The sequence below is a fragment of the Meleagris gallopavo genome, chromosome 1, assembly GCF_000146605.3.
Source record: "Meleagris gallopavo isolate NT-WF06-2002-E0010 breed Aviagen turkey brand Nicholas breeding stock chromosome 1, Turkey_5.1, whole genome shotgun sequence".
NCBI lineage: Eukaryota > Metazoa > Chordata > Aves > Galliformes > Phasianidae > Meleagris > Meleagris gallopavo.
Genome location: NC_015011.2, coordinates 177,774,329 through 177,800,643, shown reverse-complemented (window position 1 = coordinate 177,800,643; position 26,315 = coordinate 177,774,329). Strand labels below are relative to the sequence as shown.

At 37.2% G+C, this 26,315-nt stretch overlaps 1 protein-coding gene across 1 annotated transcript; it reads left to right on the top strand.

The window, feature by feature from the left end:
- Positions 1-25,615, top strand: ZMYM2 (zinc finger MYM-type containing 2; the record flags this gene model as incomplete). The annotated part of the gene is made up of 14 exons (XM_010729103.3): positions 1-186; positions 5,830-5,995; positions 6,871-6,905; positions 8,752-8,881; positions 9,051-9,166; positions 9,974-10,145; positions 11,425-11,532; positions 13,314-13,408; positions 14,047-14,215; positions 15,131-15,282; positions 18,682-18,796; positions 19,828-20,079; positions 20,462-20,582; positions 23,781-25,615. Coding segments are annotated over 14 exons (2,010 nt in total), but the record flags the coding sequence as incomplete, so codon positions are not given.
- Between the last annotated feature and the right edge of the window lie 700 nt (positions 25,616-26,315).

Below are 26,315 nucleotides of genomic sequence, written 5' to 3'. Positions count from 1 at the left end.
AATCTGTTTTCAGGCTGCAAGCTGCTATATAAACAAGACTTTGCAAGACGGTTAGGACTGAGATGTGTTACTTGTAATTACTGCTCACAGCTGTGCAAAAAGGGAGCAACTAAGGAACTTGATGGTGTAGTGAGAGATTTCTGCAGTGAAGAGTGCTGTAAAAAATTTCAGGACTGGTACTACAAGGCAAGTAACTCAGAATTTTTGAAAAGAGCTCCGAAGGTTAAAAAAAATAAAATAAAATAATCAAATATGCACATGTGAGGATATCTCAAGGCTTGTGCAGCAAGTATGGCTTACTTCAGCAAAGCATTTGCTACACAAAAAGCAGATGTATTAATTTCATCATTTGAGTTTTGTTAGAACTTAGAGCAGAGTTTCTACCATCTGATTTATTGATTCATTTGGCAAGGAAGTCTTGTACAGAAAAAAATCTACTATGTACTTTACAGTCACAATTTTTCCCCCTCAACTGATACCATATTTTTCTTGTCAAAGTTATTTAAATGTGTATTCAGGATGTTGAAAACAATGTTAGTAGCAGCTGGATGATAACTTGAGTTGAGTGATGATAAACTAGGTTGGTGGTTCTTCGTCTTCCTGTTTTTGTTTCCACTTTTGCCTTTTCCCTTCTACCACAGTATGAACTGCAGGGCCTTTGATTTTACATTATTTCACAGTGGAAATGATGGCAAGGGGAAAAGCAAGGCCAAATGGATTTCTAATAAAAGTTTAAGTCAAATGTGATGGCACCTATTTCTAAATCTCTGGACGTTTAATTACCTTGTGAAGCACAATCAGCAAAGAATTCACATTAAGTAGTGTTCTGTTTTATTTTTTGAAAGAAAGAAGGGTGAGATTGGACTGGATTTAACCTGTGATTAGAAACGTGGATAAAATATTTGATCTCTGGTGTGAACATCCTGGAAAGCTACGCTGATAATATCAAGCCAAGAACAACACTTGTGGATGCAGTAGCAAAAAGAAACGATACAAAATTCATCACCTTACCAAGACTCTTGGCACAGCCTGAAAGGCAATAAAAAGCTAGAATTGTTAGAGGGCTAGATTCTAGTCCTGTAATTCAAGATGATCTACCTACCATGATAGAACTGAGTCTGAAGACGTATCTGATACTTTGGAATGGCATGTTCCAGAAGTGTTACCACCCAACATTGTAAAGTCTTCATTTTGAGTTATGTACATAGCGTCCTTGTAGGAATTCCTGAAAGAAAACTACTGAAGACCAGAATCTTCTCTCTCATGTGCAAAAACAGGGTGAAAACCTTGGCTGCAAAGTTCTTAGACGTACTAAAATGTCATTCCATGCAATAATACTTAATCAGTACACCTTAAAACTTGAGGTTTGGGATAAAATTTGACCCTGCTTAAAAAGTGCCTTCTAATAGAGAATCTAATAAAGCTGTTGTATGCTTTAGAGATCTCTTAGGGATTCAACAAATAATAGTCTGGGGTTGAGTGTACCCAACTAGTTTCATATGCTGTAAACTGATATGGAAGTTTGTACTGTGATTCAGATTTTTGAAAACACTTCAAATTATCCTTCAGATCTATGGGATAAAGCAGTAATTTAATTGGCCCATTAAAGTGTGCTTTAGAAATGCTGTTGGTACTTTGGTACAGGAAAATCAGACGTGCTCTGGAAAGGTAATTTAAGCACAGTTAACTTTTGGTACTCTAGAGGATACTGAAGTGTTACATGTTTTTGTGCTTGCTAGTGGAACTGTTGGTTAATTTTTATTTTTTTTTCCCAAATACTTCTTAGTCTTTGCCTAATTCAGTTCTGATTATAAGAGTTTGGAATTTACTACACAAAGAAGACCTGTAATCGGTTTGGTATGTGTATTTTGCTAGAATTGTCCTTTTTTCCATTACATTCTTGTGGGTAACTTTCACCTCTTTTATAACAGTCACTCCAGATATGCTGAGTTTTTCAGTACATGGTTAGTGAACATTCTTGCCTAACCATACGTAAATAATGATTAAAATACAGGAATACAGATGAGATATAGATCCCTCCCTCAACTTGTACTTCATTTGCTGTTTTGTCTTAACTTCTTAAAAGAATAGATATCTGTGTATGAGCTTTGTCTCATTTATGCAATGTCTAGTGTTATTTTGGAGTTGCAATAAATGTGTACATGAAGAGAAATAAGTAGTAATAGCTTAGTAATATTTTAACATTAGCGCTGTGTTCATTAAACAAGTGTTTGTCTCCATCTTCTTTGTCTATTTTTTTTTTTCTGGACACATTTTTCTCACATAATTATCTGTAAAACATCTTAACTTTTGAAAATATTTAATTAGTTATGTGAGAGCTTCCCTAAGCGACAAAGTTCTCATCAGAGAAGGCTAGAAAAAGTTATCAGTGGTAGAAGCGCATCAGACTTATCTAGAAGTAATCTTCAACTTAATATTGCGTGATTGAAATGTTGAAGAAGAGTTCAACCATCACCATCCGGTGAACGACAGCTGAAATTATCAGTTGGTGCCAAATTCTGAGGAAGTTTCTGTAGTATGGCGTACAGTGCACTTCTAAGAATAGAATTAAAACTTCTGGTGTCCTCCGGAAGCTCTAATCACAATGGGAGCTAATCTTGTAAACTCAAATTGCATGCTGTAGTTAGGATGATAATTTCTGTCATTTTTCAGATGTCAGTATAAATATTTTAGCCTGTTTGATGGTGATATTGATCATTTGTTGTTTCTCATACTAGAGAACTGAAAGTACCTTTGAAAAAGAATATTCTGTATGCAGAGAACTGCGGAAGTCTGTTTCTTGTAGTTTATGTTGTGAAATTTATGTTTTGCTGAAAGTACCACAGCTGAAGTGCAAATGTAAATCATTCAGGTCTACAGTGGAATAGTGATTGGACTTGAATGTGTTTGGTAATAATTGCATATTCAGTAGAGGTCAGAGGTCTGTACCTGAGACTAAATGTGAAAGTGGGGAGCACAAGCGAAATTATTATAGCTAGTGAGCTGCAGATACCATAATGGGCAACCGTTGTAAGATTGGAAATAGTGCAGCCAGTATTAATCTGAATGGTAAAGGCAACAAGACAACCTTGTGGAATTCCTCCTGTCCAAATTCAACCATTGTATAGTTAGGCATCTCAATTTCAATGAGGTACGCTTTTAGATCACTTGATCTCCTTTCTCTTATAGTCAGTCACTCTCTGGAAGCACCTCTTGCTTCTTGCTTAATGTAGATTGAACCAGAGTAGCTCAAAATAGATAGCTAAGATAATGTCAAATGAGTGTCAGTCCATGTCACTGGAGAACATTGGGAATGGGTCACTGAAGAATTAAAGAGCTCTACATGTAAGATGTTAGATTTTGAACCAACTCTGGGGCAAACAGTGTTGATTTATACATTTTTAGATTGGTGCTGGTAATTTGAACTTGTTGAAGTCAGACCTCGGGAAAGAATTGTACCAAAAACCAGACATGAGTGGAGAAGGCGTTAAGTGTGGATAGAGCACAGAAAGAAGGTCTTGAAAGTAGGCATTTTGGGAGTTTCAGTTCACGTACAGTTGTCAGTGTTCTAAATGAAAAGAAATGGAAAGGGTATAGAAGGAAAAGAGCAGAACATCCTGAATTCAGTTTTCCTTTCAGTAATTTCATTGTCGAAGAAGTTGACAGAGTAAGCAAATAGTATAGGAAACTTCAGTGCATGAAGAAGTTCATAGTATTGACTACAGAAATCATTATGTAAATATTTAGAATTAGCATACTAAACGTAGAGATGAGAACTAAAGTATCCTCACTGAGGAATATTGGGCTTGCTAAGGAATGGTGATTTGCCATCTTGAAGCTAAATACCATAGTTGCAGCCACTGAGAGACAGTAATTGGCTTATTCAAAAACTTGAATGAAAGAGCAAACAAAGGAGGGGGGAGAAAACAATTAGTAGCTACAAACTACAAGTAGTTCCTGCATTTTACATTATTTAGCACCTTTTTTTCTTCATAGGACAGAGAGAACAGAGAAGTGGTGCTTTGTTAGTGAAGCTGTGTGCAGCAGTTCAGGATAAGTGGACTTTTCCATGTGTGGGTCAGCAGTCATTCTTAATGATTACTGTTCGATGGGCTTGAAATGTTTTTTTTTTTTTTAAAGTAAATTATATAATTTTATTTTTTCCCACCAGTATTTCAGCTTTTTGGTGGCTTTGGAAAGATGCATTTGCACTGAAGGTGCAAATTCACCATTTCCCTAACTGATAAACCTAGGATATTCTGGCAACACTTTACACTCTCACTTCCATGAGTGCAATTTACTTGCTCTTTTGTCCTTCTGAGAACGTCTTATGCTGCAAAATTCTGCTGCTGCTCAGCATCAGCAGAAAGTCAAAGTGACAAATGTAACAAAGTGAGGGAGGAATGGGGTGTTGCAGGTCTCTGACCTTCTACCATGCAGGTGCATGAGCACTACTGCTGGTGCCTGCACCACAGAAAGGGAAAAGTGTCACCTCCCCTTCCAGTGGCACCTTTAATTGCTTTATTTGTTTGAATTGCTGCCAGACAGATTAAAACATACATATTTCCTTCAAATAAACATGTATTAATAAGTATATTTTATATATATATAAATGAAATATACTTGAATCTTCTTATATTGTTAGAAACAAGTCTCTCATTTTATCATTTTAAATATTTGAAAATGACAACTGAGATCTGAATTTCCCGCATTGCCAGGAAATGGGGCTGAACTGGTCAAGTACAGAGAAGGAATTCAGGTTTAATTAGTTTTTAAATGTGAAGCTATTGGCCTGTTGACACTCATTTGGAGTTGAGAGAACTACAGTTAGACCACTTTTTTAGCCATCAGAGCCATGTGCCTAACTCCAGTGTTGTCTGTGGTTTTACATAATAATGTTTTGTGTTGCATACAATTTCCCTCTTCCTCTCCTGGCTATACTATTAGATTGAATTATTTTGGATTCCTAAGCATCCATAAAGCATTTATTTTTTTCCACTTAGTTTTAAAGACCACTTTGGGATGGAGGTTGAAAGCAAATACGAAGGGGAGGAGCAATGCAAACAGCCCTTTCCTGCTGAAGATGGGGCTAGTGCTGTTCAGATAGATTATATCATGGCCGATTAAATTCAGTAGAACCAATTGAATAGAAAAATGTCTTTATTAGTGATGCCTCATGAAGTTATCCTCCAGCCTGGTGCAGCATACATTTCTTCAGTGTTTAGTTAGGAATGCAGAAGAACACAGTTTCGGAAAAGTAGTATTTCCTAACGTCCAGCCTGAAACTCCCCTGGAGCAACTTGAGGCCATTCCCTCTAGTCTTACTTAGTCCTAGTCCTCTAGTCCTATCCTGTTTAAATCGTAAGCAGAACAAAAAAAAAAAAGCTACAAAACTCTGGGGGGGGTAAGGGGACAGACAGCATGTGTCATGGGTTCAAGCAAGTCGTGAAGGAATCTCAGTTACTTTCTGCTCCTGTTTTGCAGAATGTTTCAGTGGAATTAATGAAAGCAATCGCGTACAATTTTATTTTCTTCTGAACGTATAGAAATGAACAGTTTTTAAGGACTTAATGTGTAAGTGGAACCAGCACACTCACTGTAGGCATTAAGCCCCAGGAAACAGTTGAAAGTGAAGTGATGACTGTGTTGGTCTACACAGGTTAGAGGGTCGTGTAAATATTGTAGGGCCTACACAAATGAGAATTAACTGTGTAGCAGTAACAGTGCTTTAGTACTTCTAAAAACGTAAGCTTTCAAAAAGTAAATGTAATTTTTTTACAAGTCTTTTCTTAAAATGTCCAAATCTTTTTTTTTTTTTTTTGCATTAAGGCTGCACGGTGTGACTGTTGTAAGTCACAAGGAACTCTCAGAGAGAAAGTGCAGTGGCGTGGAGAAATGAAACACTTTTGTGATCAGCACTGTTTGCTCCGTTTCTACTGTCAGCAAAATGAACCAAATCTGGCAACCCAAAAAGGACCGGAGAACTTACAATATGGTAAGTGCTGCTTTGTGCCTGCTAAACGGAAATAAAATACTTGTTTTAAACCAAAGATTGAAAACTGCTTCAGTTATTTATTCGATGTAACAAACTTGCTTGCGTTAGAGACCGCCCTTTTTATGTGATCATAAGGTATAACTTACTCATCTGCTCTGTATTTCTTAACCTTTATTTTGTTGCTCTTTTGAGAGTTGAAATGCTGTCTGTAATCGAACTCTTTCAAGATGACTTTTTATAGAAAGCAAACCTCTTTAGGTTATGCATCATTCTGGTCATGGGAATGCCAAGTGTTTTCCACTCTCATTGTGCTCCAGTTTGTTATTAGTTGCTCTGTGGGAACATTTCTCTTCAAAGCATATTTTGGTCACAGATAGCAGATATACACACCTGGAATTAAAAGGAAATAAGTGCAGTTATAAATAAAACAAAATGAAAGTGTCCAGGCATGGGCGATGTGTTGCTTTTTTGTTTTGTTGACAAGAGGTGCCTTTAGTTTTCTGGTGGGAGAAAAATGTGTGCTTATATGGAATCTAAATAACATGTTAGCATGCAAGTAAATCAACTTCTCATTTAATTATCACGGCTTATTTGTATGGTTGTTTTCATATTTGAATATTTTAGTATTTGCCTTCTGAATCAAGTTTTGCTTACAGCTGACTGTAGCATTGATTTGACTTTTGGCTTTGTGTAAGGATCAGTGCTGGAGTAGTGAGAAGTATGCCTGAGTGCGAAGTGTTAAGTTCAGTTCTCACCTGCCAGATAGTGCTGAGCAGCACTGTTCAATTAATGGTACTCAGTGATACATGTTGACATTTGTTCTGATACTGAAAGAGGGAGAAGAAATCTAAAAAAATGTTTTCTTGCATTTTTAGATCAGGGCTGTCAAACTCCCCGAACAAAAATAACAGTAAGTACATCTATATTATATGTGTATATAACCTAATTAGATGCATTTGAAATGGAGCTGCTGGTGGCTTCAAGTGATGCTATTAAAAATGCCACAAATTAGTATCTTAAAATGATACTGATAACTGGGTTTTGTTACTCTTTATATATCAATAGCTGAAATTAACTTTTTAAATGTTCATATGTTCTTTTCAACATTTTTTGGAGAAAGCAGCCATGTATTTTGTCTGTCTGCATGAACCCACTGCTTAGAAGTTAGTTCACAAACCATGTGTGTATCTCCTTTCTTTAGACTGATGAGATGTGCTTATTGAGTGTAGAAAGGGAAGGGAATTTCCTTGGCCAGTTGGAATATGAAGTTGTATTGCAGCTTTGAAAGGATGAAAACAAAGCTTCAGTTCTTGAACTATAGTTCCAGAGAGCAGAACGGTTAGATACAGGTGCGCAGGGTCGGATTGGTGGCTGAGAGGGGAAGTGCGAGCTCCTTGCAGGAGGAGGGCTAAGTGGGGCAGCAGCTTGCCTTTGGAGTCCATCAGTTTTTGTCAGCTTGTCATAAATACAGAATTATAGAATGGTTTGAGTTGGAAGGGACCTTTAAGATCATCTAGTTCCAACACCCTGCTATAGGCAGAGACACCTCCCTGTAGACCAGCTTGCTCACAGCCCCATCCAGCCTGGCCTTGAATGCCTCCAGGGAGAGGGATTCACAACCTCACTGGGCAACCTGTTCCAGTGCATCACCACCCCCACAGTAAAGAATTTCTTCCTAATCTCGTTATTAGTAATAATTTTGAACATTAAGCTTAGTGTTTTTTGTTAAAACTTGGCTTTGTTTTCTCACACAGAAGATCTCAATAGCTGCTACTTCTCAGTGGAAAAATTTGTCTCACCTGAAAACAGGCTGTAAGCTAAATCTTAGACTTAAGTGAAAGTATTTTGGTGGCATTTTATAATGTTAAACACAAAATAAGATTGCTTGAGTAACTGGAGACATATTTAATAGCATGTTACACCATCATGTTAAAAACAGTATTTCAGATTTAATACCTTCCAATGATATTAATATCTTTAAAAAAAATGGTGGGCCATCAGATAACTGAATCACAAATAGTTTTTATTTGTTCACATTTTAGAAGGTGTGCTGCCTGCCATTCTTGTGACTTCACATTCTTTCCGTGTGAGAACATGTGAGGCTAGTCTTAATGATCAAATAAAAGTGGCAGGCTTGGTACTGGTGGTCAAAAAATGTATTTGGAGCAAAATATTTTTACCTGTTGACTGTAAGAACACCATTTGAGCGTTATGTGCTATTTTCAAGTATGTTGATGCTATTGTGGAGGCAGCAGGGGGAGCTCGCCATTCATCCTTTGCATAGTAAAGAGTGTAACAATGTTTTATTTAGAAATACTGGGTTTTTTTGGTAGGTGATTTTGGATCGTGGCCTACCTAAGGAGATCAGACTTTGAGCCAAAAGTTTGTTTTGCTATTTATAGTGCAGCTAAAGTTATTGTTAAATTATAAAATAGTTTAAGTTGTACTTTCATGTAGACAAGGAATTGAGGAAAAAAAAAAAGTGGCAGAAGTTGTGAATTGGAATGCTAGGAATTGAAGTGCTAGCCTAGACTAAGCAAACACAGCTATGTGACACTGCTGGTAATGGCAGATCATTGCTAGAATGCAGAATAGCTTGCAATTAAAGAAAGAAACATAGTGCTGCTGAGTGCTGTGAGCTTCCTCTTTAGTATCTTGTGCATGGAGAGTATCGACTGATCCATTAAATTAAAAAACTTTGTGTTGAAATCAGTGTAGTGCAACAACAACGTATTCTCTTATTTGCTTGTCTGCAGGGGTCAGCACCACCACCTTCCCCAACCCCTAACAGGGAGATGAAGAACAAGGCTGTTCTGTGCAAGCCTTTGACAATGACAAAAGCCACATACTGTAAACCTCATATGCAGACAAAATCCTGTCAGACAGGTAACTCCTGACTTGTGCTCGAACCACCAATTTCATCATTGCAGGCTTCTTTCTAACTGTTACTTTATTGAAAGATATTGCAAATAAGTGATCTTTTTCACCTAACCTGCAGGTATAAAATATTCCTAAGTTTCTGCAGTGTTTACTTTTTCCTTTTTTCTTTTAATAGAAGATGATTGGAAAAAAGAGTATGTCCCAGTGCCTATTCCTGTACCCATCTACGTCCCGGTGCCTATGAACATGTATAGCCAAACTGTTCCTGTTCCTACTTCAATTCCTGTTCCTGTAAGTGAAACTTCAGCCTTATGTTTATGCTGGTGACCATTCATATGCGTGCAAGGGACTGCTTTTGTATTGCTGACTGTTCTGCTCCATCTGAACGACTGCAAGGATACCACTGCACTGCTTTTTGAATTAGAATCAGAAATCTGACAGTGGCACATAATTTCCTGATTGCTCTTTAGGATCTATCCTCTATCTTCTTTGAGTGTAAAAATCTCGTGCTGCTGAACTTGTTAGGGAAAATTCTGGGTGATGCTTTTGTTTTCTGTATAAGCATTAAACAAGAAGGTTTGTTCTTGTTTGTAATGGGTAAACTGTGTTAGAGGGGGATGGCAGAGCAGGATAAAGGAAGAAAAACAAGAAAAGAATCTTGCGCTGAGAAAATTACTCTTAAGTTGATTTTTTTTATCTTTTACATACCAAATCTTATCCAAACAGTAGAAAGAAACCCTAAGTTCCTGAAGTTCCATATTTCATAAACAAGTCTAGGACAGGATGTTGATGTGTCCAGATTGTTAGTCTGGTGTTGCAGTCACATCGAGGTGGAGAGCTCCAAAGTCCTTTTTGCTTTTACTATGCGCACTTTATTTTGTTGTATTTCTTATGTGTCTTTTACTGCTCTCCCTTCTGGTCTGAATCATTTAACCTGTCATCAGTTCTTTGAGCTCATATTGAAGTGCTATGTTGTTAGTTTGTTTTAACCCTCTTTTAGAACAGGAGCGTAGAGTTAGTGTTCCTGTATTGATTGCAGTTGACTCTTTGTTGCAGCTGTTATTTCTTTTTCTAATTCTCTCCTCTGTGTCTGCACAGGTGCCAGTTCCCATTTTCTTGCCCACTACTCTGGACAGCACTGAGAAAATCTTTGCAGCAATAGAAGACCTGAGGGGGAAAGTTCCCTCAAATCCTCTGGAAACGGAACTGCTGACCTTGTCAGGGATGGTGCCTGAACATGAAGGAAAAGCAGAAGTTTCTGATGCCACCAGTGAGTTAGTTACCATGTCTTTGGCTCTCTGGAGTGCTGAGATGAGTGTGAATAGGAAGAAATACTTTCAGACGTTAGGGAAGATTCTTTCTGTACAACAGTGCTATTACTGAGCTCTTACATTAAGTTGAAATTCTAATTGTTTAAGTAATTTTAGAGCATTTTAGCAAAGTTAAAATACAGAAAACTTTCTGAAGTCTGCTGAGTGACTCAGATGTGCTGTACCCATAGCTTTGTTTTTAAAACTGCAACATACTCCTTGCTTGTCACACATTTTCTCCTGAGTGTAACTCAAAACAAGCCATAGCCAGACCACTCTTCCTTCCAGAAACTCGGTCAAAACTTTAGGGGAAGTGTTTTCTGTACTGAGTCTTAGAAGTGTGAACACAGCTTTCTCTGAGCACAACAGGGACCTAGCCTCTTTGTGGTAATACTTTATTGGGCACATTTTACTTTGCACATGGGCTGCTAAAACTTAGAGGAATATATATTTCACAAGTGGAACTGTGGTCAACAAAACCAGATTACCTAGTGCTGCTCTGGCTCTTCATTAATCCTTGTCTACATTTGTCATTCCCTTTCAGCTAATGTATTACTATCTTATACATCAGTGAGGTGGTGATGTTGGAATAGTTTTCTAATTCCAGAAGGTCACCTAAAAAGAGAGAACTCTCTCTGGGACAATTTTACAGCCAAAGATTAAAAAATCCTGCGTATCCTATAAAACTGTTTTTGCAGTGCACACATCTATTTGTCCCTCTTTCCCAACTCTGCTTGTCAACATTGTCGAAGTAGTTATATGCCTGCTTTTTTCAGAGAATTGAGGAAATCTATCCTTGCCAGAAGTTGTAATGAGGTCAAGCTTTTGTTTTTCATCAGCCTGCCTTCCTTGTTTGCTTTTGTAGGATCTGTTTCACAGACTTAAAAGTCCATTCTGTTGCTGGCAAAATCATGTAGAAAAATAGCTGCGTTTTTCAAGCTAATTTGTATTTCGTGATTGGTTGATGTGATTCAGATTATCTGGTACTTGATTTTCTGTACGCTGAAATTCATCTTAATGAAGGAGAGATGAGCTAGTATCTTTTTTGTTTAGGGAAATTAGATTGAAGAAGTAAATCTGATATCCTAAAAACAACAAAAACAAGGATGGTGATGAGCAGAAAAAGCAGTTTTAGAACCACTAAGATTATAATTCTCTGTATCTGCCCATTTTTTACTACTCCACATTAGTTAAAGTACAAGAATTTTTCCTTTTAAATTTATTTAATTTTATTTACAGGTGTGATAGCTGAATCCAATCTACTAAATTCCGAAACGGAGGCACAGACAAGCTTGCCAGATGTTCCATACGAACCTGACCTCGATATTGAAATAGACTTTCCAAGAGGTATTTTTTCTGTCATTTTAATAAACATTGTGAAATACTATGAAATAGATATTATATGACGTATTTGAATAAGATAATATTTGAAATATCATGAAAATCCCTACTTTGAAACCCTTCTTGGCTGTTTCTACTGCTCTCTACATAATGCAGGCAAATAGTCTTTGTTGCCTTTCAGTGTATCCTAATCAATCTGAGATCCAAAAAAATTCTCAGGTATGGTTAGAACCTCTCTTGACATAGCTTCTCTTAGGTGGATAACTCATACCTTCCCTGGTTAGCTTCTGTATCTGCTGTTGAAAATCTCCTTGTGCTGTAGAAAACCACACTACTCACTCAGACTGAGTTGCTCAGTTTGCTGCATATCTAATTTCAATGTTGTCTCTTGGGATTAGGAGAAAGGATTGACTACTAGCAAGATATGTATTCGTGAATCCTCTTCATAGTCAGGACTTGGTACATGAGAAGTGGGGGAAAAAAAAGGAAGAAGTTGAAGTGGAATAGTAAACAATATTAGTTTATAAAGATTGTGGCCTTCCAGTACTTAAAGGAAGCTTATAAGCAGGGAGAAAATCAATGTTTTTTTAGATAGGCATAGGACAAGAGGAAATGATTTTAAACTAAAGGAGGGCAGGTTTAGATTAGATGTCAGTGGGAAATTTTTCACTGAGAGAGTGGTAAGGTGCTGAGAAGTTGTGGATGTCCCATCCTTGAGGTATTCAAGACCGGGTTGGATGGGGCCCTGGGCAACCTGGCCTGATGGTAGTGCCTTCCTGTGGCAAGGAGTTGGAACTAAATGATCTTTGAGGTCTCTTCCAACCCAAGCTGTTCTGTGATTGTATGATAATTCTGTTGAAGTGCTTCTGATATTAGATAGCAAAAGAAAGACCGGTGAGTAGTCTGGGGTTAAGTTCTTAAATCTTTGCATATGTGTTCTATTTTATCCGGACCATTTTTCCTCCTTAAACTTGGTAGTACTTCGAATGATGTGTTGAGTAGCAAGGTGATGAAATTGGAATAATCTTCAGAAGAGTGTTGTTTTTAGTTGTTTTTAGTGAAGTCGTTGATAGTTACGTGAGAGGTAAAGTATCTTCAGTAAAGTAATTAAATTTAGAACTCAGAGAATTAAATCTCTTTGTTCTGCTTTGTTGTCTGAAGTAATAGTCCTTCATCCTAAGCCTGAAATATTAAATGGCAGTATATCAAAATAGCATTTATCTGTTTATCTACATTTCTGTAACATCTGTCACAAGCTAGGCCTCTGCCTTTGTAAATATGGACGAAGAACAGTTTGTCTGAAAGAGTTGATGCTCCAACATGTTTAAACAGGAACAGTTGCTGTGTAAAATACAAAGAATGAATACAAGTGATGGTGTTCCATGAACGAAGTACTTGTCTTGAGCTACTTTGTATTTTTTTCATTCATGGCTTTACATTTTCACCATAACTTAAACATTTTCATATCAAAGCCTGCCCAGACAGGAATAATTGTGTAAGGATCTGGGGGAAGAAATGCAGACTTAGTGATGTGAGATGGTTTTTGAAAATGTTCAGCACTGCATTCTTTGCAACATATGTAGAAAAAGCACTCTGGTTTTGCCTTACCTTCAAGATACAAATACATTTATTCCCTCTTGCCAGAATCCAGTTGTAATTAACATTTCATCTGTGTGTTTTTGTGTAGAATCTTTATATTAATGCACTCTGATATAATTAATTGTTTTGTCAAACCAGTATTATTTAAAAGGAGTTTAAAAATAATTATTTTTTTAATGTATTTTCAGCAACTGAAGAGCTTGATACAGAAAATGAGTTTTTATTGCCTCCTGTTTTTGGAGAAGAATATGAGGAGCAGCCAAGGCCTCGTTCAAAAAAGAAGGTAATGATATCAAGCTATTAAAATCTCACAAATTTTAAGTGGGCAAAAATATGTCAGTTTTTCTTAGTTCTCTTATTGCTCTAAAATGTTTAGTTGCTTACCAGTACCTGGTTTCCAATCTTCCTTGTTGTAAATTGATATACTTAAAATAGTTAAGTCCTGTATCTGCTGCAGTTAACTGTTAGCTTTAATAGGAGTGCAGTTTCTAAATTCTGATCCCATTTTTGCTATAGAAGACACACAGTGGTAGAACTATTCCCAAGTATTTTACCCACTGTGTTTTATATACTTCTTATGCTCTCAGTTATGCTTCTCTACTTTCTACACGGAACAAAACTCTCAGTTTCATTTCAGAGGGAAATAGCAGAATGTTGGTGTCACTGTAGCTTATAATGGAGCTATAGCACCTGCTGTATGAAATATTTTTAAAAGTCCTTTTTAATTTGACTCTAATTTCTCCAGAGTTTTAGTCAAAAATCTTAGTTTAGACATTGCAAACAAATTAGCCGTATTCTTTCATTTAGAATGAAAACTAACAGGAAATACAGAGTTCCTGGTGTACGACACAAAGCTGATACTAAAACTTCTAAGAATGAATGTGCCTTAAAGTTGCATTAAGCACTTTGTTTCAATGGCAGGGAGTGAAGAGGAGAGCAGTGTCAGAGTACCAATCACATGATGATAGCTCTGAAAACTCAGAATGTAGTTTTCCATTCAAATACACGTATGGTGTGAATGCATGGAAGCACTGGGTAAAGTCTCGGCATTTAGATGAAGAGCTTCCAGAATTAGAGGAACTGAAATCAAGTAAGTATATCTAAAAATCTGGCATCCTTTTTTTTTATTTGGTAGTGAGAATTGTTGATCTTGTCTGATTTTGAGCTAGAATTTCTAATAAACATTAGAAATTAGTTCCCACAATAACAAGGATTATTTTACCACAGAGTTGCAACGCTCTTTTTTTCCTAAAAGAATTTTCTTTACTCAACACACTGGGACTTTTATATCTAGTGCAAGCCAGGACAAAGCTTTTCTAGCTCTTCTGACTTCTCATGACTATTTCTATTTTTTTGTTTGTTTGCATCCTGATTTTCCTTGTATCCTAACTCTTCTCAGAGTTTGCACTTTTTCTGAGCTTCTAAATTGCGAGGGAGAGGCATCCTACTTTTTGTAGGATGAAGAGATCTTCATCAGAGTCTGGCATTATGTGGCTTTGGAGATCTGGCGTAGTGTGGCTTCCACTCCTGTGGGGTTTGCTACTCTTTCTGCCAAGCTCCTCTGTATGTAGAGTTATTTACATTGAGGGGAAGAAGAGGGACTCTGCTACTCTTGATCTCCTTCAGCTCCCACGTGTGTCTTAGCACCATTGTGTTATGCTGTTGGATCTTTGGAAGCTGCATTTTTCCTGAAGGTCTCCCTCTGCCACTCTGTTCACTTCAGTATCTTGGGCTACTGCCTTCTCTGTGTCATCCTCAGCTGTGCATGAATCCAAGTTCTGCAGTGGGTCTGCGTTTGGTTAATTGGACTTTACTCTGGTAGCCTTGTTTATTTTAATGCAGACCTAACATTTGAACTACTTATTACATACATTTCAACTCATTCATTGGTTAGTGTAGAGGATGTCAAACCAGTTTGCCCCACTCCAGTCCAAAAATACCCCATCCCACCCCCGCTGTGTAACAATACTGTTGTATAATGTAGCATTTTTTCTTTATTTTACAGCAAAGTCTGTGAAATTAAAGGAAGATCTATTATCACATACTTCAGCTGAGTTAAACTATGGGTTGGCCCATTTTGTCAACGAAATTCGAAGGCCTAATGGAGAGAACTATGCACCTGACAGCATCTATTATCTGTGTCTTGGGATTCAGGAGGTTAGTAGAGGCTGTAGAGATGGGAAGTGGAGCTGCTGATTTGGGTGTAATCTATTTCAGTGGGAGAATGGAGATAATGCGAATTTGTTTGAGAGGAGGCTAGGAGATATTGTTAATATCTCCTATGGTCTGAAACTCAGGCTGCTATATAAATGACATTGTAGAAATCTATATAATAGATGACTTTACAGACCCATTTTGAAAACTGAAATATAAGCTGGTATGCTGTTACAATTTTAAGCGTGTCATTGGGTTAAAAGAAGGAATTTGTAATCTGTAATGATGTTTTCCATGCTCTACTTCATTTTGGTTGCTGACATAAGAGAAGAATGAAATGAGGAATGAGGTGTAAAGGTTTTACTAACTCTGTTACTTAGCAGATAGTGGAAACAAGCTATTTAAAGTGTTGTTTTGAGAGTCTTACTTTACTGAAAACTGGGGACAGACAGTTTTCTTTTCCAGAATGTAGGAAACTGTGCTGTATTTGTTGCCTTCCATTCCCCAGCTCCCTCAAATTGCAATTCTTTCATATTTCAAAGCAAAAGGGAGTCAGTTTAGATGCATGTGAAGGCAGTAACATTAGATATTTTAAAAAGCTTTTCTTTAGTTTATCTTTTAAGCAGCGGATGTTTTAATTTTTGGTACATAAGGAAAGTCATAGATAAAATAAACCATATTCAGAACTGACAAATGGAAAATTTTGTTTAAAAGACAAAAAAATGCATGGGATGTGGAAAGCCAGATGTTCACAAACTACTGCTCTGCTTTTAATGAAAATCTTTTTGAAAAGAAATCAGTACCTCCAATAACTTTTCTGTATTAAGAATATACAAAATTAAGGAGGTGGCTGTTATTTTTCCACATGGTTGAAATATGAGAAGTGAGCATCCATTGGCATTTTAGTCAGTATTGCTACAAAGCATGTTTCAATTCAGCTAGCTTTCTGCCACTGCACTCGCATGATCTACTGTCTCTGTGCCTTTCTGTGGAACTGAAAACAGTCTTAGTGAGCTGATAAACAGAGAGAGAGAGCTCTGTATTTAGGAAATGGACGTTAACTAATAGCATTTTTTTTCTTTTCACCTTTTTCTTCATGCCTTTGACACTGTGTATTTTGTCTGTCATGAAAACTAACGGTACATAAAATTTGATTTTTTGCTTCATCAGAACCAGTGTGTGTGGTACTATGCAAATATAAGGACCCTTAACACACACACACAAACACTGAAACATTAAAGGAAGAACTTTGTACTCATGTTATTTTAAGTATTGCTTGTATTTAGTGTCTGGTATTTAATTCAGGTGGTGTTACTGGCCTCATTTCATTGCCTGTTGATGGCCCATTCATGGCCTTGGCATTCAGGCTGGTAGGAAGATTTTCCCTGTTCTGATGAGTTTGTATTTCACAGAGGCATGAGGAGCAGAAACATATAAGCATGTGATCTGTCAAGGGTTGCAGCCAGCTCCTGTGTGCTAAAGGCAAACTGTGTGTCTTCGGAAAGAGATTGAAACAAGATAGTGGTACACTAAATGTGATGTCGTTTTTGCAACATGCAACAAAACTTCATTGCCTTCCAGTATTTTCCTACCCTTTCTTAGCATCTGACGGCTCCCATGTAGGTACTCCTGAAAATGAGATAAATTGCCAGTTGCTGTATGAAGGGTGTTGGCTCTGTTTAACTCAAAAGGGGCTCAGAGATCAAATGATGCCAAGACCAGTGATATTTTACTTATGAATAAGTCAAAGAAATAGAAGGAAATCAAAGGAATCAAAGGAATGGAATGTGGAAGATGTGGACTTGAAAAAGAGCTCTCTCCTGCATCAGACTGCACTCACTCTCAGTGGTGAAGCCCTGGCTCAAGCTGAGGTGTTTCCTCCTGCATGTGCCATGGTTTAGAGCCCAGAGGAAGTGCTCAGAAGTCCTTCAAGCCCGAAGCTGTCTTTCTGACTTTGTACAATAATTACTTTTCTTAAATGAAACACGCGAAAAAACTTTTTTCAGCAAAATAGTCCCCAAATGAAACCAGTAGCCATATTCAGTTCAGGTTCATTTGAAGCTGAAATTGTTACACTTGCAGCCAGAATTGATTCAGTAATGGTTTTGGTAAACCCAAAGTACTATTCCTGAAAAATATCATGCCTAAAATAAAGGTTGTTGCATGATGAGGTGAGCATTGAGTGGAAAGGGTTCCTCTAGAGCAAGGCGTTACCCTGTCTGGCAGCCCTGCTGCATCGTGGCCTTCCTTCTTTGTTCCAGCACAGGCTGATTTTTTGCACATTGCATTGAGGGGGAGGGTCTGTCATGTCTGCAGCAGTGGAAGAAAATTGATCTGGGTGCACTGGGAGAGGGAGAGTTGAAGCCTCTTCAGCTGCTTGCCTTTTCCTTTGCTCCACAATCTATACCTCCATATGCTCAGCAAAATGCTAATGAAACAATAGTGTGTAATTTAATAATGAGTCTAATTACGAGGGTGATTTGGGAAAATTCAGGCCAGTAGGGCTTATCAGGTATTTGAATGTGCTTGGAGCTGTGCTGCCTGCTCCCCATCCCAGTGAAGATGTGCTGGAAGCTTCTTGGAAATGTATTAATTAATTTTCCTCTTTTTAAAACTGAAGTGCAGAGATAGGAAAATCAAGATGTGCTGAACCGTTCAGTAAAAATGAGCGCTGTGTGATGTTATTTCAAGTACGTGGATAGAAATAGATGCCATTTCCAGAACTGAGCACGTTTTCTTGTGTCTGTCATTTTTATTGTGCTCACTAACAGGCTTGTTCACTCAGAGATAACACTGAAGTGGAAATGTTAAGAAGCCAATCCTCCATTTCTTAGAAATGTCTCCAGAGAGGATAACATCAAATACTATTGTAGCCCTCCACCATTAATTCCTGGTTCGGGAAGGTTTGTCTGTAAGGTCAAGAGAGTGAGGGTAAATAGACTGCACAGTAGGCAGGTGCCTCACATCAACCTATCGTTTTTCTTGCACTGCTGGATGTCATTACTACAAATACATGGGAGTGGGTTTTTTGTTCAGACTTGTTGCAGATGCTTTTGTCTTCACATATAAATGGCAGTTTCTTGCTATATGTTTCTTTTCTTTGATGACCTAGCTGTAGAAGAAGATAAATTAATATATACATTTATATTTAAATGACTCCTCATTCACTGATACAGTGTTGGATACAGGAATATTTTAAAGAGAATTGTTAGATTGTAATTAATCTATGATTCACATCTAGTTAGAAATTTACAGCATTGCAGTTAAAAGCTTTTCCAGTAAGTAGCAGGATTTCATTGTATCTTCAAATACTGCTTTTAGTAGGATTGTGCTGAAAAACAACACTGTAGCACATTGTTCTAATCTGATGTTTAAATGTTGTCTGTTACTTTTTTTCTATAGTATTTATATGGAAGTAATCGAAAAGACAACATATTTATTGATCCAATCTACCAGACATTTGAACAAGAATTAAATAAAATCCTTAGAAGTTGGCAACCAAGCATACTTCCAGATGGTAATTTCCTTTTTGGTCATGTATGTTTTTCATCTCCTAATAGCTTTATTTTCTTAAGCATGTAGCTATATAGAAATATTTTATATGTTGTGGTAGTAATTGATTAAACATCATAAAGATTTCATGTAAGAGTTCAATTACCTATAAATATTTTTTCTTGGTAATCCACACAGCAAGAGTTACTTTTGCCACCACCTGTTTATTTTAAATTGACTACTGATCTTCAATAGGAGAGAAAATCAGCAGAAATGGCTGGTTTTTTACTTGATTTTGCCTGAGCTGAGTTTATTTTTGCACAACTGAGTCTCCAATGGGAGTAAGCCAGGTAAATGCTGGACCGATGAGCAACTTATTAAGTCTTACTTGGACTGGGAGAAGTGTCTGCTTGGAACATTTTGCTCAAGAGTGTTGTCAATTCATAGAGAAAACAGAAGTGTGGTATACTAGAAAATTTTTTCCAGCCAATCCATTTTGGCACTAAACAACAGAATCCATTCTTCCATTTCTGTCATAAACTTGTGAATGAGGGCTCTTCCTTACCAGCACTTCTTCTCTCTACTTGACATTGTCTTTTATCTGTATAGCTTAGGAGGATTCTGTTTACGGGCATCCACATGGCCTGGAAGTTCTTTCCAAGTGAGATATCCATGAGCAGTGAGAAAGAAGGTGTACCTATGCAGAGGCCTTGCCTGAGCAGAATAAAGAAAACTCAAAAATATGCTTTTTGTGAAGGGACTAAGAGATTGGCCCGTGAACATTTGCTTTTATGTAATAATGTGAGGGAATTGCATGTAAGAAATAGGTTATCTGTGAAATTGCATATCTCCTGTTGTCTGTTTTTTCCTGAAACTGTGGGGTCCAGTGTCTTTACAGGGTGGTTTTCAGGGGTTATAGGCATATAATTAAATATGACAGGCTTCTGTCAAGAACATTTTACTAAATTTTACAGCAAACAGAAACTTTTATTACTATTACATCTGGACAGATTATGGGATAATCCATTATACTTTCTCTGATATTTTTTTCTGAAGGATCAATATTCTCTCGAGTGGAAGAGGATTATCTATGGAGGATCAAACAGCTAGGATCACATTCGCCAGTTGCTCTTCTGAATACTCTATTCTACTTTAACACCAAGTATTTTGGTCTGAAAACAGTGGAACAGCACTTAAGACTTTCTTTTGGCACTGTTTTTAGACAGTGGAAAAAAAATCCTCTAACAATGGAAAGCAAAGCTTGTCTTCGATATCAGGTGTCTTCCCTGTGCAGAGCTGATAGTGAAGGTACTATGACAGTTCCAAAATAAGTATTGCAGGAACATCCACGTTTCACTCATCTGAGGGACATCTGGGCAGCTTGCCAGGAGCCAGAGGTCTGCTGTTGCGTAAAGTTCAGTTCTTGGCTCTTGGGTCTTTAATGGGAGTGTATTGTTGGGAATGCAGTGTCTCTGCTTTAAATGATCGCTTTCAGCCCTCTGGTCTTCATGCTACGCGCTGAGACTCTGATGTGGCTATGGGTTACGTTTCCAGTGCATAGATAAATGTAGATGTGATGACTGTGTTGCAGTGCTTAGGTTGAATTTTAGTCAGTCTGCTTTGGGATATTTACTGAAAAATGTGAAGTAACTTTGTTATGGCTTAGATGTTGTTGGTTTTCTTCTTAAAGATAAAATTACTACTGGGAAAAGGAAACATGAAGATGATGAACCTGTATTTGAACAAATTGAAAACACATCTGATCCAACTAGATGCCCTGTGAAACTGTTTGAGTGCTATCTGTCTAAAAGGTATGTATGATACTGGGTAAAAAGGAAGAGTTCTAGAGAAGACCTGGTACAAAAAGGAAATGTTTTGATGGTGCATTAAATATGCTCAAGCAAAGGGAAATATTGAATTCTTCTAAAAAATATCTCTTAAATGAAAGCACTGTAATCTCCAGTCTTGTAACTGGACAACACCTGCACAAAGTGTGGAAGCAGAGTACTGTCAAGGGCTTTATCTGGGAATGATTTCTTACACAAAATTCCCAAGCATTCTGCAGAGAATTACCAATTAAGAATTACCAGCAAGGAATCTGGTAGATTTTGCTACTGGAATTTTGTTTGTGACATCTGTGTCTCTCCAGTAAGAGTTTTGTTGAGAAAATTTGGTCCCTGGAATGTGTCCAAAGAGTGGCAACGAAGCTGTGAAGGGTCTGGAGCACAAGTCTTAGCGGGAGTGGCTGAGGAAATGGGAAACGTTCTGTGTGGAGAAGAGGAGGCTCAGGGGAGGGCATATCATGCTCTACAACTGCCTGAAAGGAGGCTGGGGCAAGGTGGGGTTGGCCTCTTCTCCTGGGAAACAGAATATTACGGGAGGTTAAGTTGCACAAGAGGAGGCTCAGGTTGGATATTAGAAACGTTTTTTTTTTCTCTCAGAGTGGTGAGGCATTGGCACAGGCTGCTCAGGCAGGTGGTGGTGGCATCATTGTCCCTGGAGGTGTTTAAGGAAAGGGTAGATGGTACTTAGGGTCATGGTCTAGTGGGCAATATTACTGATTGGTGAACACTTAGACTTGGATGATCTTAGAAGTTTTTCCCAACCTTAATTCTCTGATTGTATGAAAAAGATTTGCTTCATATTAAGTCATAACAAATTTGAAAAATAGATACTTTTAAGGTAACCAATTTGATAACATATCTAAAGGTATTTTGCAGAAGAAAAAATATAATCATAATTAACTCTGCATTTAGAAATAGCTTGTTTCCTTCCTATTGGTTTCGAGATGAATGCATTTAACAATGTATTAATACATTAAGAAGAAAATTTAGGAAGATCTTGCAAAAAAATAATTTAGCAGCTGAATGTTTTGTAAGTGTTTGAGAACAGGATTTCATGAGAAATATTATTTTTAAATATTCTTTTTGTCAATATTGAGCAGCCATTGCATCAACTGATTTTAGTGGAATTTAATCTGTGTAAGTGTAAGTAGAACATAGGCAAGTGGTACAAGAGAAGAAAAATTACATTGTGTATGCAGCACAATAGATCAAATGAAGTATAAGATCCAACCTTTACTGGGAAGTAATATCTTACTCTGTTCCCTGAGTCACTTTGAGTGAAGAGGAATTGACCTGGGGTGCAAATAGAATATATAACTGATGTATTTAAGTAGCAGGTTTTTTTAAAACATATAAAAAAGGGCAACAAAAATGTAAAGGTAGTGGGAGATTTGACCTTGGGTTTGTGAAACTAATAATTTCTGATATTTTTTTTCAGAAATCTTGAACCCTGTTCTCAATTTCCTGTATCAAAATGGAAAGCATAGCTGCATATTTTTTGCTGTTCACAGGGCTGTGTTTAGCCAATGTATCAAAATGCATACCACTATTTGCCATAACTTCAGCTTACCATAAATTAATTTTTATTTTGAACCCTGTTAGGGTTTGAAACATAGCGCAGATAAGTTGATTTTTACCTTGAAGCTGTCAAAAATTGCAAATTTTGTCAGCTAGTCCCACTTTCCTACAGATGCTGGTCACTACTGCTGCCTAGAGCAGCAGACTGTTTCTTCTGGTTCCACTTCTACAATGTGTACATTGCATCTTTGAAATAATTTTGTTAAAGTATTTAATATTTTGAAATGTGTTGTATGTATGAATGTATGTATATATGAACTGTTGTAAAGTTTGAGGTAGTGCCAGCTGTTTGAAGTACATGTGCCAACCAGTAGACAGTTGCAGCTGAAATGTGAGAGTCCTCTCATTCACAGCTGTACGCAATACACCATTGGTTGTTCCTATAAAAATACTGGCTTGTCCAAAATGTAGGAAGGAGTTGAATATAGTTTAACTATTATTAGAATAATATTCTATAGACTATAGAATAATATTAGAATAAGACATCATATTCTGCCTTCTAATCTGACAATCTGATTTACGTAAGAGCAGAAGAAACCAAAATTTGCCCTAGTGGGTGAAAAGCAGCACCTGTGTATTTATCTGCCAATCTGGGAAGATGACCTTGATAGTTTTAACAAAGTAACATGACTTACAGTTGATTTCTGAAGTCCGCAGTATTCATGGAAGAGACAGCATGAGTGAATACCTGTATGCAGGATTGAAAAATATTTTCTTGCCCAAATGGGCAAAATAAAAGTATTTGTTAGTAGGTTAGAAGATATGCCTGAGTTGGATTTAGCAAGTATATGAACTGCAAGATATAACGGATTGAGAATTAAGGAATTTTAAGACTTAGTGACCAACTCTTCAAATAAAAGGAGGAGGAGGGAGTTTAGCTTCTTGTTGCACTTCCATGCAGCTCAGAACTACCGTCCTTGATTTCCAAAGGAAGCCCAATCTCTGTCTTCAGAAACAGAAAATATTTTCTGTTTTAGCAAGTCCTAGAGTTGTAAAGTTTTGCAAAACTGGAAGAGCCTTCAGTCTCATATACTCTTGCTCAGTCCTAGTGTATAGTCAATGAATATAAAGATGCTATAATTATGAAATAAACAAGAGAGTTTGGCAAACCAGATTATAATAACAAAAAGAGAACAGATCGAAAGCTTACCTGTGTCCTGGGCTCACTGCAAAACTCTATAGAGGAGGGATCTCCAGAGGAGATCCTTTCCCACTGGTGGTCAGCTCTTAAATGGGTGTAGGAGAGGTAGAGCCAGGCTCCACCCCTTCCAGCAGCACAAGTGAATTGCCTTCTCCTGTGTTCCCATGGCTGACTCATTGCTCACCTCAGGTGATCAATCAGAGGTTCAGGCGATGGTTCAGCAGTTCCCATACACCTAGGCATCTGCTTTGGGCAGTCCTGAGGGTGCAGGACTGGCTGGCTGCACAGCTCTATGAACAAGATAGCATTTCTCCATAGTAATCTTCATTTTGTAGCAGGTCAAGGTAAAAGTAGAGTTTTGTTAACATAGTATGCGAGAAATATTAATGTATTAATTTATCCTGTAAAACTGTTATCCTAATTCCCCTTATTTTTCTCCGTTGTAGCCCACAGAATCTGAATCAGAGGACGGACATGTTCTATTTGCAGCCAGAATGCTCTGTCTCCTCAGATAGTTCTGTCTGGTACACTTCCACCTCACTGGATCGCAACACTTTGGAAAATATGCTTGTACGGGTTCTTTTAGTAAAAGATATTTATGAAAAAGACAATTATGAACTGGATGAAGACATAGATTAAAACAAACTTCCAAAAACAGACAAGAAAAAAACAGCATTAGATATAGTCATGCTGCTAGACTTTTATTATGGAGAACATTTCAAGTTTACCCTTTGTTTTATGAGTTTTGTAGCATTGTGTACCCTCACCTGGGTATTAACACTGTAAATAGTCTGTGAGTGAGTTTCCATTATTCTGCGTAGTGATGCTAGGATACCTAACAAACACATTTCAGATTCTTTTTTTTTATTATTATTTATTTGACTAGGTATGTTTGTAACTTTTTACATTGCAAAATATGAATGAGAATGTGCCATGTGTAATTTTTTTTCTCGTAGTAAGAGACATCCATATTGCACAACTCTGCTGTTGCAAGCTCCCTTGAAAGGACACTCTCTTTTAATGGGTTCTTAAACCGAATGGTTGTGTATGGGTAGCACTACTAAAGTTTAGAACTTGCTGTGTCTTTGAGAATTTTTAAATAAATTGTAAACTAATAGGTTTTTACTTTTTAGTTACTGAAGCCTTATAAGGTTATGTAGAGAGATTCCATCTTATGTACCAAAAATAGACAAAAGAGAATGCTGTCAATATTGGTGTACTGTAATGTGAATCTATTCTGGTGAAAACTTTTTTTTTTGTTGCCCTTATTAAAACCTTAGTGTCCTTTCCTTATTTGTGACTCTCTCTCAATTGCCCCTACAAATAATATATATATACATATATAAATAAATGAACATAAGCTTAAAGCATGTGATCATCATGACATGTATTTTGTTTAAAAAAGGGAGACAAAAGAAAAAAAAAATCCAAAGGAAAAAGCGGGGGAAAAAAGAAAAAGAGAAAAATGTCTGATGACAATGCTATATAATTCTTTTCTGTCTTTTCTGACCATAAATGCTGGTACCTCATATCACTGTAAATCTGTCCTTTGTAGCCTTAGCAAAATGAATTTTGATGCTGTATTACATAAAGTAATATGGTATACTAAATTTGAACTTGTTTGTTCTTGTGTTGCTGTACTTAAATACAGTCAGTACTTGACAATGGCTGGGAAAATTCTCTTAACTAATGCCTCCATACAAAAGCCATATGACACATAAGATGTTGCAGAACGCTGATAAATTTTTGAAGAAAATGCCTTTCATATGTTCTGTATCCTTTCATTGTGCTTATTCTGCATAAGGAATCTGATTTCCAGATCTGCTCAAGTTTTGTTCCTTGCTTTTGTTGAACTGATGCAAGCATTGTGGTGGCTCATGCAATGATTTTACTATTGTTCTGAAAAAAAAATGTGGTAAAATATTCTCCTACAAAAAGTAGTCATTAGTTTTGCTTTCTTAACTGACTTCAAGTGTGTTGAGAAGAATCATTTATGAAAGGGGGAAATTTTCTGTCTGTGTATGTATGTGCATATATATATATATGTGCATATATGTGTGTGTGTGTACACATACCACCTTAGGGCTGATTTCTTGCAAGGGCTGCATGACTTTATCGTTTTCCTTAGCTTAAGAAGAATGCACTTGGATACTCATCTTTCTATACAGAGAAATAAAGCTTCGGTTGCTTTGTTTTGTAAAGCAAGTTCATTTAAATTTTTACTATTCCTGTATGTCCATGAATATGTATTGACTTTAGATATACCAGTGTTTCAAAAGTAGATGGAGATGTATATCTTTTATTTTTCATTTCTTTCTGGTGGCTTTGTCCTTCCTGTGAAATCAAGAAGTAGCACAGGGAAACACTCAGTAGATCACTTCTGACTTCAGTACTCTTCCCTTTGTGAGTGCAATAAGAACTTAAGGGTGTTTTTTGGTGTTTGTTTGTTTATTTTTGAAGCAACAGCCATAGAATGTGCCCACGTAACACAGAATAAGTTAAATAAGGAATCACTATCACCATTTTGTTCTGCCTGCTCCAGTTGAACACCTGACTTGATCATAAGTTAAGTTTTAAGTACAGAAACCATTTACCTGCTAAAATGCATTGTGCTTAATGTGAAATATTTATTTTAATCTTTCATTCAAATGCTATGAAAAGAGAGGATCACTTGTATTTTCCATAGTTCAGATTTAAAGTACTTCAGTGTGAGATTCAATCATAGAATCACTAAGGTTGGAAAAGATCATCCAGTCAAACTGTCCACCTGTTACCACTATCCCCCACTAAACCACATCCCTTAGTACAACATCTGAATGTCTTTCGAACACCTTCAGGGTCGGTGACTCCACCACCTCCCTGGGCAGCCTATTCCAGCACCTGACCACTCTTTCTGAGAAGTATTTCCTAACATCCCACCTGAATCTCCCCTGGCACAACTTGAGGCCATTCCCTCTGCTCCTACTGCTAGTTGCATGGGA